Source organism: Cupressus sempervirens, chromosome 3 (assembly GCF_028749045.1).
Source record: "Cupressus sempervirens isolate cs-2001-9-10 chromosome 3, ASM2874904v1, whole genome shotgun sequence".
Lineage (NCBI taxonomy): Eukaryota > Viridiplantae > Streptophyta > Pinopsida > Cupressales > Cupressaceae > Cupressus > Cupressus sempervirens.
Window position 1 is genome coordinate 842,385,515 of NC_143120.1, and position 15,223 is coordinate 842,400,737.

Sequence of the window (15,223 nt, forward strand, 5' to 3'; positions counted from 1 at the left end):
CAATTATTTAAACATGGTGGGTTCTTTCTCTACTAGAAGGCTTTCTAATTTTTTCCACAAAAACATCATGGAGAGGTTTCTATTTTTCCCGCACAAAAAAATCATGAGGTGTGTTTTCTGATTTCTTTCCTAAAAAAAACCATTGGGGATCTGCTAAATCTTCTCCACAAAAAACCATGAAGAGCTATCTGATTTTTTTCCCAGCAATAATTATTTATGATTTTCTAAAGTTTTTCTGACAGTTTTCCACAATAAATAGTGGAGAGCTTTCTAATTTATTTCCACAAATAAATCATGAAAAGATTTTCTAATTTTTTTCCACAATGAATCCTTAAAAGGGTTATAGAATTTTTTTCCCACAAAAACCCACGAGGGGGTTTCTCTAGATTTCTGTGCTAAGGGTTTTTTTTTTTTGGGGGGGGGGGGGGGGGTTTCCGTCAAACAGAAACCACAATTTCTTCAAAAAAGGGGTTGTGATATCAAAACGACATCGAAGGTTTCATGATTTTCCAAAAATATCATAGTGCTATTTTGTTGAACTTTATAAGCTTCTATTATCAGTTAATGGTTATCTGTTTGTAATCTATTGTAAATATTAGAATGTTTCTAATATTTAGTTAGCTTTAGTTATTTGTTATCTTTCTTTAGCTTTCTTATAGCTAGAATAGAATATTTCTATTCTTTACGATTATTTCCTAAAGAAACATCGCTTTATTTTGCATATATAGACCTCTCGGTCTTTGTTAATAACAAGCAACTATTTTACCAATTACTTCGTAAAATAGTAGCATAGCCAATTCTATGAATTTTTTCAAAAAATATTATAATTTCTTTATTTGAATTATCAAAGCAATATTTTTTGAAATTATTTTCTGTGATATTTGCTTCTTACGATCTTTTTTATGCAATTGCTGTCTGTTTTTCTGCATATTTCCACCATTTTTCACGTTTTTTTCAGTAGTCGTTTTTGTTCAAAAACCTAATTTTTGAGCTCGAAATAATTTTTTGATTACAAATTCTTAGTGGGTTTTTGAAAGCTCAACTAGGTTTTCGATTATTCTATGTTGAGCTTTCAAAAACCCACTAAGAATTTCAAGCTTGAAATACCTAGTTGAGCTTTCAACATATTCTTTATGGGTTTTTCAAGCTCTCTTTTGGGTACCCCTTAAAAAAATTTGGGTCTTCTGCTTTTTGCCTCAAAGAATGTGCCTTCACAAATTTTCACATTTTTCATTGAGAAACGTGCTATAGCATCATTGACTAATATTCTGCTCAAGAGCAATTCAAAATTCAATGGTTCATAGCCCAAAGCGAACACTGCAGAGTACACTGAGCAAACGGAATCAGCCTTTTATGCCTTCATGGCTAAAAGACCAGCAAATCATGTAAAGTTCTCTGCCTCGTATATTGATTCAAGTGCCTCTCGTCATTTCACACACCGCAGAGACCGGTTCACTGACTACCAAACTTACTCAGATTCTGTTATTTTTGGTGGCGGAGAAGCGTACATCGTTGTCGGTAAAGGCAACATTCAGATTCATTTTTCTGGGAGGAATCTCATTTTCCTTGATGTGTACTATGTTACAAGGATGGAACTAAATCTACTCTCAGTCAGTCAGTTACTGCAACACTCTCCACACTTGAATGTCACCTTCACTTCACATCAATGCACCATCGCTGATAGGGCGACTTAGTCAATTGTTGCAGTGGGTCTTGAGAATCATGGTCTTTTCCAACTTACCAATTCTTGTGATTCTCAGGACTTAGCTACGGTTGCTCGACAGTCTTCTGTTAGCACACTTTGGCATCAACAATATGGGCACTTAAATGTGCATTATCTCACTCAACTTGCTCGAGAAGAGCTTGTCCTTAGTATGCCAGAGATTCAGACTCAACAGCTTGGAGTTTGTGATGCATGATAGGTTGGGAAGCAATATCGTACACCTTTCCCTAGTGGCGATTCATGGCAAACTTCTCAGGTACTTCAACTTGTTCATGCCAATGCCTGTGGCCCTATGGCCACTCCTATTCTTGGCTCTAGGTATTTTTTGTTGTTTGTTGGTGATTTTGGTAGAAAAATTTGGATGTATTTTCTTTAAAAAAATTAGATGCATTTCCTGTATTTCAGAAGTTTAAACCTTTAGTTGAAAAAAGAGTCTAGGAAATCTATTATTACTCTTAGATCATACAATGGGGGAATTTTGTTCTAATGAATTCTCTAGCTTCTTGGTTACTCATGGCATCAAACACAGTTAACCAGACCCCACACACCACAACAAAACAGTGTAGTTGAATGTCAAAACATAACAATCACCAAGACAGCCCGATCCATGCTCAAACACAGACATGTTCCAAAGAAGTTCTAAGCAAAGAAGTCAACACTGTAGTTTATCTTTTGAATCGGTCACCCACCATAGCAGTCAAAAGTAAAACTCTAGAAGCGGCCTAGTTAGGTAGCAAGCCCAATATCAATCACTTGAAGGTTTTTGGCTCCCTTGCACTTATTTGGATCCCTAATGCATCACACACCAAGTTGGATAACAAGAGTCAGAAACTCACACTTGTTGGATACAAAAGTCTTCACATAGTCTACTACTTGATTGACACTAAGACATCTCATCTCATGTACAGTTGTGGTGTAGTCTTTGATGAGTAGCAAGGACCATTCATGCTTGTTTCTCCTATTCCTGATCCAGTAGACCAACCTATGAAGGCTCATGATTTGGGAGTTCAGCTTTCATTAGATCCACCAAATGGGAAGGCTCTAGTAGCTACTGCAACTCCAGTTATATCAGTGATCCCTCTACAAACACCTCCAGCTTCTCCTGTTGGATCACCCAAATTTGTAGATGCTTAACCTGAGTTAGATCTGGATTCTTCTAATGAGGAACATACTCACCAAGCGTCTCCTGATACTAATGTTGCTCATTCTCCTCTCCGGCCTAAGTGGTGGGCTAAGACACTTGCTGATCTTTGTGATGATAAGCTCATAGATGGGAGAATTGCTCGAAAAAAGAGCAAACCTATAGAATCTGTTAACTTTGCTCTCGTGACCAACATTCATAGTGTGTTTGAACCTCAAACATATCCCGAGGTTAAAGGAATTCCATAGTGGGAACAAGCCATGACATCTGAACACCAGAGTCTGTTGAAGAATAACACCTAGGTCATTTCTAATGTTCCACCAGGGAAGAAACTCATTGGCTGCAAATGGGCTTACAAATCAAAAACAAATCTAATGGTACTTTGGATAAGTACAATGCTCGTTTAGTTGCAAAGGGTTTTTCCCAATGTCAGGGCATTGATTATGAGGAGACCTTTGATCCTACCACGAAGATGAGCACTATCAGATTAATCCTAGCCATGGTAGCACAGTTTGGCTAGAAGGTCCATCAGATGAATGTCAAGAGTGTTTCCCTGAATGTTGATCTCCACAAAGAGGTCTACATAACTCAACCTCCTAGTTTCAAGGTTCCTGGTAAAGACCATCAGGTTTTCAAATTGGTGAAAGCTCTCTATGGCTTGAAGCAGGTGAAAGCTCTCTATGGCTTGAAGCAAGCCCCTAAGGCATGGTACATAAAAATTGATAAGTACCTCAGTGATCAAGGCTTCTAGAGGAGATTTTCAAACTCAAATTTGTATATCAAGAGTATTGACAATGACATCATCCTTCTGGTTATTTATGTGGATGATTTTATCATCACTAGCCGTTCAGGGAATCAAGCAGAATTTATGCTAGTGTTTTGATATGATGGATCTTGGGCTCATGCATTATTGTGTAGGTGTTGAGATTTGGCAACAATCTTCTAGTATATTCATCTCTCAATCCAAATTTGTCAGCGCTCTGTTAGACAAATTTTGTATGCAAGATTGCAAGCTTGCATCTACACCCATGGAGAAAGATCTCAATGTTGTGAAGGGCACTTCAAATTATGGACTTCTTTACTCTCAAAGGTCTAATCCTAGACTCAGTGGGTTCACGGATTCAGATTGGCCAGGCTCTATTGACGATAAAAAGTCAACTTCTAGATATGTGTTCAATTTGGGATCAGGTGTCATCACATGGACCAGTAAGAAGCAGCAAGCAGTTTCTCTCTCCTCTACAGAGGCTGAATATAGAGGGATTGTCAAGGCAGGTTGTGAAGTTGTTTGGCTTCATCAGAAGCTTGGGGATATGTAGATGTCACCAGTAGGACCAACCACTTTGCTTGTTGATAATGAAGGTGTTATCAAGCTAGCACGAAACCCTATCTTCCATGAACGAACCAAGCATGTGGATGTTCACTATTACTACATACGATAGTTGGTTGAAGACGGGACAATAGACTTCTAGTATGTTCCTCACACAAATCAAACTGCAGACATTCTCACCAAGCCTCTTGGTCATGATAAGTTCGTCAAATTCAGAGGACAACTTGGTGTTGTGGATAGATTAACAATTAAGGGAGGGTATTAGGATAATAGATAAGCTTCTATTATAAGTTAATGGTTATGTGTTTGTAATCTATTGTAAATATTAGAATGTTTCTAATATTTAGTTGTAGTTATCTGCTATCTTTCTTTAGCTTTCTTTTAGCTAGAATAGAACATTTCTATTCTATTCTTTTACCAATTACTTCGTAATAATTTTGTTGAAATTTATTTTTACAATTTTTGGCAAAATCAAGCTTCAGAGTTCTTTTGCTCTTTTTTTATTACCTAATTTCAATGTTTTTTAAATTCTGATTTTTCTAATTTCTTTTCCACAAAAAACAAAAATCATGTACGGTTTTCTGACATTTTCCCACAAAAAAAAAGTGGAGGGGCTTCTAATTTATTTGCACAAATGAATCATGGAATGATTTTCTAATTTCTTTTCCACAATAAAACCTTGAGTGTTTTTTCTGATTTTTTCTCCACAAAAACTCATGAAGGGGTTTCTTTAGATTTGTTCGTTAATGGGGTTTTTTTTCTGTTTTTCCGTCAATTAATGTTTCTAACAATTTCTTCAAAAAAAGGGGTGTGACGTCAATATTACATCGAAGGTTTGATGATTTTCCAAAAAATCATGGCGCTATTTTGTTGAACCTTATTTTGACATTTTTTGGCAAAATCAAGTTTTCAGAGATTTTTTTTTCACAAAATGTCAAGAAGATAGTGATCAACAAATTGTGGTAATCTTGGCAATATCCAGAAATTTACTAGAACCAAGTAGGGTCTAAACAGCAAGCTCATATCACAGAGGCAGCTTTCTATGCATCGATGGCCAAATGACCTGCAGATTATGTCAATCTTTTGTAAGGTAGGTAGTAGAATGATCATTTAAGGGAGAGCATTGACATATTTATGTAATGTCTCTATAATGGTCATTTAGTTAAGATCTTTCTGTTTCGTAGTAAGTTCTTATTTAGAATGTTTAATTTTGGTATTGTGTTCTTGTTTTAACAACTTTGCATGTAGTCTCTATTTAAGGAGTATTCCTGTCCTTTGTTTAATATTGAATATCAATCAATTATCATTTCAAAAACTTATCTCTATTTAAGGAGTATTCAACAACTTTGTTTAATATTGAATATCAATCAATTATCATTTCAAAAACCTACTGCCATTGTCAATCCTAAACATCTTGATGATTTCTCACAATTTTATTCTCTAAAAGAGCCTTAAACTCCCGAAACAGACTAAAGACCTCAAATTTGTTCTTTCCTCTAGAATAGTCATCAGTGAGTGGTATATAATACAACAATTTGAATAACAAAGGAACATTTAGTGGACCATATATATAAAAAATGTATATGATCCAGCAATCTAGAAGATTTAAGAGATGGACTAAAATTGATCATGGTTGTGTATTCCAAAAATAAAAAGTTCACAACAATCAAATTCCAGAGATTAGTCACACAAATTGTATGTTGTATTCCCAAATAATAAAATATGCATAAGTCATCACAGGCTCACTGGCATTTAAACAATCAACCAACCACTGCTTAAGAACACAAAAACATTTGACGCTTCCTTGCTAATTAGTATCAAATAACTTGATTTCACTCCCACCTCCAACATTGTCATCATCAATCTATTATTGTGTAGACCAATTAAAGTGTTATATCAATAGGTTGCTCCGGCACCTCTAATCAGAAGTTAAAATTGCTGAAATGTACTCAGATTAGAATGAACAACGCTCAACTGCATTCTGAAAATATGCACAAATGGGTAACCATCTAGACTGGCACTACAAAGACAAAATTCTAGAAATACAAGTTTTGTTCAGGATAACAACTTAACCATAGGACAGTAAGAAAAATGAAAGGAAAGTGATTATTTTGATGTCTACAAATGACCAATGTATGCTGATTAAACGTAAAAGTACAAATAGAAAAAATGAGGCAAAAAGAGCTGTAAATTATGAAAGCAACTAAACACAAGGAGAAAGGTAGTCAAGATGTTAGAACACTGTTTAAAAGTTACTAAAACTCAATTTTTTTCCTATAGTTTTTATCCTATTCCTCTCCCAATAAGCACTGAAATTCCCCTATTAAAATCAGAGCAATGAAAAGTAAATAGATTTACCATACCTGAGCCTCACATTTATACCATTGTAGGACTCATAGGGCATCTCAACTGTAGAGAATTCAAATGGATATGTCTTACTATCATGTATCTCACCAGGTACATCAAGCTCACGAACTGCAAAACAAGTAAATGTCAGCATCAGAGAAATGCATGATTTGTGTAGCATTCAGATTTTTTTGTCAGAGTATGAAGTCCAAATTAATATCAAACCTCATCATGTGATAGTTTGAGTGAAATGAAGTACATATATGGATAAAGAAAATTTAGTATCCCTTTGTATTTTGAAGAGGATTATTGATTTCTTTCACCATCATCCAGAGCTTCATTGATGAAGGAGACAACCGGGTCCTGATACTTATATAAAAAGATTTGTTTTTCAACTTTCCTGGGCTCGGATTATTAGCAGAGATTACAAAGAGATAGATAGCAGAAAACTGAAAAACTGCAAGAGAATCTATTATAATAATATCACCAGGAAGAGAATTTGGCAGGACTCTAGGCTAAAGAATGGCTCCGTAAGAACAAGCACAGGACAGCATCAACATAGAGTTATTTTCCAATTCCATTATCTGGCAGAGCAAGCCCTTTCACTGCATCATAAGCCCCCTACTTTTGCCCCTAGACTTTCAAGACTGACAAGGTTTTAAGACGATGATGCTCATATTATACCAAGGATACGATTCATCTTAGTCATCCTCTGCAACTGCAAAACATGTTTTCAACATGAGCAGTTATCCTGATATTGCTAGAAAGCCAGTTAAATAGGGTATTTGGTGGGGAAGGACAAGGTATGAAGAAAACCAAAAGTTCATTTGCTACCTGTTGGGAAGAATTAAAAAGAAAAAAAGAAATTCAAGAAGCTAAGTTATTTTCAAACCTAAGGTTGTTATTGCTTCTTGTATTTCAATATAGGTATTTTAGGTATTTTACAATTGTCTAGATAAAAGCAAAACCAAACCCATGGACAGAAAGTTTAATCCACCCAATGCTCTCACCTTTCAGTGTCTCGAGAAATTTCAAATATTATACACAAAAAATTGAGGAATATTCATGCCACACTCAACTTTTGACTCACTTTGATATAGGATTTATAACATGAACTAAGCCTGTACATAAATAAGAAATTCAAACATGCATTTTAAGCAACAAATATTATACATTGCTGCAGCTAGAAGAGATACAATGCAGAGAATTGGAAAATATTTCATAATTTCAAATGGAATGAGTCTAAATATACGTAACAGCTTAACTCACCCAGGGAGGTAAAGTCATAAAAATTCCCTCTATCAAAGTACAACTCTGCAGAAGCAATGCAATAACATTAGCCATGATACCTCTATTATCTACTGTTTAATAGAAAGTTGCCTAATAGCGACAATAAACAAAAGCATGAGAGAAAACAAATCCTAGAATGAAAGCATGCCTGCACCTCTGCCTACAAAAAAACTACCATTGCTTGCAAGTAACATCATTCATGCCTCCTCATACCTTAGTCTAACTGGAAAATGATATGTACCTATGAGGCTCAACAAATGTTTTTAAAAGTATTTACAAAAGACCTCTCACACTGTCCCTCTATCTGATGAGACGTGAGAAGCCTTGACAAGGACTTGTAAATACAAGTCCAAGTCATGTTAAGTCAGTGGCCTCAACTCGGAATCAACCAAGTCTGTGCAAAAAATACAAGACCAACTTGATATTTTCAAATCAAAAAGACAACATTTTTTATAGATTACATATGTTTTTTAACAGCCAAATTTTCCACCTACTGCAAAGTCTGAGTCACAGAACAGTTACCTGTGTTTCTACCAGGTTTAATACATGCCAATTACACTTGGACATAAAGGACATAGAACTGATAGAAGTTCACAAGAGTCCAATAAATTTCACTCACAAAACCTTTATAGAGAGATCACAATAACTTATCCAAATCTAGAGCTTACAAAAACAAAAAGTTGCGTTCTGCTTGGCTACGAATGAAATAAACGAGAGTAATTTTAAGAGCCATTGTTGCGGCCCTGTTCAACTGGTTTCAAAGTAGAAGTGAAATCCAAAATGATTTTGTATTTCAAATGTTCCCCTAAAATTTAATGGTGAGGTTGTTAGAATGCAGTAATACCAAAAGAAAAAAAAGTATAGAGCTAGGAATGTTTCCAAGAAGGCTACTAAAGTTGTCAAATTCATGATAAACCCCCAATGGTGTTTAAGATAAGTACTTGTAAAATGTAATATGAAATAAAAGACATTCAATCAACAGAGCAGACATACATGAAAGTAATGGTTACCTTCTATACTTACTATCACACAACTTTTCCTAAATTTCTTCTGGTGTGAAGGGTGTTGGATAATATACTAAATGGTTCCACATTACACAGTGGCAGTGTTGAACAGTGACAAAAAGGAAATATTTTCATATCAGTGTTGCAAAGGTGTAATTTAATTTTGGCCCACTATTTATTGATATATTGTAGTAAATGGATGTCTGTTTTTTTTCCAGTTAAATTATATTGTGATAACTCCATCACTTCTTGCAATTGGGTTTGGCCCCAAAATAATGCAACTTATATTATACCATGTAACTGGGCTGGGCCCTAATTGAGCTTATTGGTCATTCAAGGCAATTGTAACTTGTGATTAATAAATTTATATTTGTAATCTGGCGGCAAACTACAAAGGGACAACGTAGGATCTCAAGGCTTGTAATAGGTATACAAACAAGGCACTGTGTTGCCTTTCATTATTAACTCAATCAAACAAACTCCTCTGCTAAATTTGGCAATCTAATCTGTTCCTGAATAATCAGTGAATCAATCATTTAAGGTCTGCAATCATCAGTTCTGAGTCTTGCTGGGCGAAGCTACATCATTATAATCTCCTCTTATGGTGATCGAAGGTTCAGATCAGTAATTGCAATTGGATCAATTTCACTCCTTTTCTTATGCCCTAGGTGGGTAAACTTGTAATTGTACTACTGCTGATATTAATAATATATTATCTGAACTTTGTTGCTGGGTTTTCTTCCTCCAAAAGGGAGCTTTTCTCAGTGCATATTTGTGTTCATATATGTACATCTTGCTTATATTCTAAGTTTTGTTAATTCTGATCACTAAGATTAACAAGGTATCAAAACCCAGTTGTTTTCATATTAATTGTGATCAGATTAGGCAATAAATGGATCAGGATAATTTGTTGTTCTTATTTCAGTCATTATGGTGACAGGGTGAAAAGAAGAGGACAAACTTGAAGGAGCATTGAGTTTCACCTCATGGAAAGTTTGTATCCTTCATGCGGTTGAGGCAAATGATCTACTTCAGTTTGCAAAAGGAAAAGACTAAACTGAACGTGCAGATCAAGAGGACTTACTTCAGTTCAAAAAGAATGCCATCTCAAAGCCAAGAAGATTCTAATTGATTCTGTGAAAGACCATCTTGTTCCTATCATCTCCAAAATGTCTTCAGCCAGGGAAATATTTAAACAGCTGGAAGGAATGTATGAGATCAACAACATAAGTAGAGCACTTGCATTAATCGAACAACTGGTCCAAGTCAAGATGGCAAAGGGAGAAGCAGTCATGGCTTTCTTCATGAGGATTTTAGAATTAAAAGATCAGCTCAGTGCCATTGGTAGCGATGTTGTGGACAAAGACATTGTTATGCTTGCATTAAATGCTCTTCCTCACTCATGGGAATCATTTATTCAAAGCATAAGAGGGGGTGCTGAATTCCCCGCATTTGTTGTCTCTGAGCTGACTGCATTCAAGAGGAGTCTCGTGCCTAGCTGCAAGAGAATAATTAAGAGCTCCCGTGGAGAAGAAAATCATGTCCTTGCTGCTCAATCGGTCATGAAGAAAGGTGGCTACTGAAAGAACAACAACTTCAAGACAAATCGTGAATTCAAGAAAGAACCCAAAGGATCTGTCTCGCAATTGATGTTTCAGATGTGGCAAGTTTGGTCACTATGCAAAGAAGTGTCAATCTCAGTCCAAGAAGCAGGAGGCAAACCTGAATGAAGGTTCAGATCAGAGAAATAATGAAGACTTTCTCTTGACTTCTGCCTTGCCAAGCAACATTTCTACAGATGGTGACACTTCTTTTACTGACAGTGGAGCATCTTGGCACATCACGGGCTACCGTGAGCAACTTTCAGAATTGATAGAGAATGAATCCAACCTTTATGTTGTTATTGGTAATTGTGAACTCCAAAATTTTGCACCCAAATGCCAAAGTTCTGAAACCTACGCAATTTTGGAGCAACATGTGATCAAAGGTTGTGGGTATCCTATGACCGATTGAACCTCCGGGTCATCATTGAAGCCAAATATAAGGAACTGATTAATGGACAACATAAGCATTACTACATAAGAACCAAACAACATAGGTGTTATTTTAAGATCATTTCTGTAAATGTCGTTATATCATAGTAATGAAACTGATCATGAGTCAAGCGAGTCGTCCGAGTCAGCGAGTCAAGTTACCTCAGTCAGGTCAAAATGACCCATGACCCTAGCTCAGCGAATCAACTGAGCTGACTCGCCTGACTTGGCTAACTCGACTAATTTTATTTTATTTTGCCTTTGTAGTTACGTAGTCGATGTATGTTATGTACACAATCAAATTACCTTCTATTTTTATGATGTTATTGTGTCCTTAATCTTTATTCCATAATGTTATTGTAGTTACGTAATCAATGTATGTTATGTACGCGATCAAATTACCTTCTATTTTTATGATGTTATGTACACGATCAAATTACCTTCTATTTTTATGATGTTATTGTGTCCTTAATCTTTATTCCATAATGGGTGCATGGAATTAATTTAAATCCAAAAAAGTCTCTAAATTTCAAGGGTTTTATCACTTTGCCAAGTCACTACCAAGTCTGAACCAGGTCACGAGTTGAGTTACCCTTGCTGAGTCTAAGTCGAGTCCGAGTCTCATTATTTTGAGTTATATTACTATTGTTATCAATATTTTCCAAACGCAGATTTGAGGACTCATAAATATGAGAGGAGACATCTCTATAATTAATCATCATTAGTTAGTATAACCATATGTATAATATATAAAAAATTTATATATATATATATAATGATAATTTACTATCAATAATGAATCTTATGATTATATCAATCTGACAATAACTATAAACATAACACTCCCTCTTAGTTAGGAAGGATTGATAAAGAACACATTATGTTCTTGAGTATACGAAGAGATATCATCTCAATATGATGATCCTAAAATGGCATATTTAAGGATACCAACATAAATCCATCAACACGCACATATATAATATATAGAATTGGCTACGATTCACAATCAGACTAAATTTCTCAACACTTTTCCTATTAGCAAGGAGGGAAAATAAGCAACTACTATAACTTTAATATAAGTTTAAATACCACCTTAAGTGTGGTCTATAATAAATTTAAGTTATGGCGTCCGGCAATATCCGGCCCGAAAAACCATAACAACTTTCATGGTGTTTGGCAATATCCAGCCCAAAGAACCATGATAAGTTGGTTATCAAAGTGTCTGGCAAAATTCGGCCCGAAGAACCAAGATGACACTTGCTCCAACACATTTTGGTGTTTAGGAGATAGGTCAAGTATTGATAAGATCGTCACCTTGCAATAGTTACCTTCTATTCATTATCATAACTCTAGTTAGTGATACTTAGTTCTCATGAGCGATCATTCCATTCTATGCAATTCGTACCTTGGGGAATGTAATGAAGTTTCGCTTCCATGAATGATTCTTGTAGTTTCCTTGTAGAATATTTTTCATTTTTCACTTTGATATGTAGTAGGGTTTGCCTTGTTTTTAAGGAGATCATATATGTTTTACTCTTCAGAATACATGTTTCCACTATTTGCTCCCTCTTTCAAGGTTACTTCTAATGAAATGTTAGGTTCCCTTTGAATCTTAATCGCCTTCTTCCTGCACTAAAATTCTCAGAGGAAAAAAATCAGGGCACATAGTTCTTAAAATATGTATTGAAATTAGAAACAAGAATAATTCTACGTTACAATAAATATTATTATAACAAAATATAGATAAATATATATTTTGAACATATATTAGATCTTCTATATATTTTTTACTCTATATTTTCAACATTTTATATTCTTACTAATTTCACCTAAAATGATCACAAAAATAAATAGAAATAATGTTGGACAAAAATACTTATCTATCCTTTGTACCATATCACCTTCACACTTTCTACATATGAATAGTTGATTTTGAGAATATTTGACTAGAGTTTCCTTCATTATTTTGATAAGAAAATATCTTCATTATTGTGACTATGACATCCTTAGCTGGTGAAAGGATTATTTCATGGGATATCAATCGGCAAACTCTTTATCCTAATTCTTCATGTTCTCTTTGCATGATGAAATTAATGTTGCAAGACTTGATAGATTATAATGTTGTTGTTGTGTCCAATGACACCATGAATTTGGCCTTCATATCTTCTATATGCCAAGGACTCGTTTCATACAATTAGTTCATTGGTCTTGTCTTGTACATGCTTGGATGGATCAAACACTATGAAATACTCCAGGTTCATGTCCACATCTAATATCCATATCTATTACGGCATTTCAAATTTAACTGTGTTTGTTATTAAAAAATTATTGTTTGTTTTCCTTCATTTCAATGTCCAAGAATCAAGTCTACTGTTATCTTTTGTCTATTCGGCTTCATCATGCATGTCTCATTAATCATTTTCTCGAATCCGCTTCTTAAGCTTCAACCATCCTTAGGATCCCTATATTACCAAATAAGAATTATAGCCAACTGTCATGTATCATGAATCTACGTTAGAACCATCATCTATCTCCCATGCAAATCTAACAAGTTCAGACGTGTGCACAAATATAGCAAGTTGATGCATATAACCACAGAAATCCCTGCATGTAGGGTGTTATCTCTCTACGCCTTTAATTTATTATATTCTCCCATAATTGGGAAATGAATCTAATTTATTCTAAATGAGATATGAGGCTCCATACTTGAATTTATAAGATAAGATCTAGAATGGCAAACTAAACTGGTAGAACAAGCCGGCCTTTTGGTGCAAAAAAGGCGGTGATAGGCTGATCAAAACAATGTCGGTGAGGAGCATCGTTGGCGTAGAAAACCCCTGCAAGTTCTGACAGATCTAGAATGGCGAACTGAACTGGTAGAACAAGCTAGCCTTTTGGTGTAAAAAAGGCGGTGATAGGCTGATGAGAAGCCATGGAGGAGCATCGTTGCTATAGAAAATCCCTACGAGGTTTGAAAAATCTAGAATGGCGAACTGAACTCTAGAACAAGTCGGCCTTTTGGTGCAAAAAAGGCGGTGATAGGCTGATCAAAACAATGTCGGTGAGGAAGTAATCACTGTAAAGTACTATCACGAAGCAGAGTGGCCTCCTAAAGATAGAGCGCTAGACACCGTTGGTAATAATAACTAAAGAAAGCAGAGAGAGAATACCAGTCTCAAAATAGACAATAAAATCTCCCTCAGATCTCATAAAAGATAGGGCATCAAAAAGTAAAGTGTCTTTGTCTCAACCTCAGCTAAAGTACACATCTTACAAATTTGCTCTCCTCTGTCAATATGATGGTCTCTCTAAGCACAAAGACAGTGAGAACCAACTCTGAAAGATCCTAGAGAGATATGAAGGGCATGACTCCACCGTCAAGAAAGGTAACTAGGGCATACAATAATCCCCTCATTGATCTCTAGAAAGTGCTCCGCATAAAAGGCCATCCTCGAACGTAAGCCACCATGTGGGTTAGTCCAGGTAGTAATAATATAACGTCTGTAAATATCAAGTCTAACATGCTCATTTAACTCTTGTCTAGAAGGGAGGAGATGAGCAAGGGCATCCAAAGAAAACTGATAAGGAGGGAGACGATCAATATCAATCCCAATCGAGCTCAGCAGAGAAGCTGCCTGTGCATACCAGCAATGAACACAAGAGCTAGTATCAGAACTACCAATCTTGTGGAAGAACAATAAGCCAAATAGGAAAAAAAAAAAAAAAATATATATATATATATATATATATATATATATATATCGGTCGTTGACTGAATACACAAAACCATGCAGACAATGGAAAAACCAAATCAAATCAAAAATAGTTGCAAGACTTAAGGGATGGGCACCAAATTCAGCAAATATGATACTGTGAGGAGTAAATATGTGAAATCTAATAATGCATCGTAAGAGCAGTGTCTGAACTCACTCAATCCAGGCCCAATCAAGACTAAGGAGAGAAGGCCCCCAAACCACAGATCCATAAAGAACATTCGGCCGAACAAGAAAGTCCAAGAGGGATAACTTGGATGGGGTATCTTGGAAATGGTGTCTAAAGCATTATTTCTCAAGCATACCAAGAAAGCCCATACCCTTGCAAACTCTAGACTGAATCGCTAGTCTCATGCTAAAGCAAGGCCTAGAAACCTTAACTCCTAGATACATATAAGACGATAGGAATATCATGATGTTGCAATTAATCCTTAGCACCTGACGTTGCCAACTGCATGAAAGTAATCTTTGACGATTCCTTTATCCCAGGTAAAAAAACTCTCGACAATTATAGGAAGAAGACAAACGAACATCAAATAAAAGATAAAAAATGGAAATTACGGGTATTAAATCATCACAAAGAAAT

At 35.5% G+C, this 15,223-nt stretch overlaps 1 protein-coding gene across 1 annotated transcript in view; it reads right to left on the reverse strand.

The window, feature by feature from the left end:
• The window catches only part of LOC149569408 (vacuolar protein sorting-associated protein 26A-like), a 131,992-nt gene that overhangs the window by 40,949 nt on the left and 75,820 nt on the right, over positions 1–15,223 (reverse strand). The window contains exons 6-7 of the mRNA XM_089822125.1: positions 7,807–7,851; positions 6,555–6,666 (exon numbers count right to left, since the gene is read on the reverse strand). Coding sequence (XP_089678251.1) covers positions 6,555–6,666; positions 7,807–7,851 — 157 coding nt within the window. The remainder of the gene's footprint in view (positions 1–6,554; positions 6,667–7,806; positions 7,852–15,223) is intronic.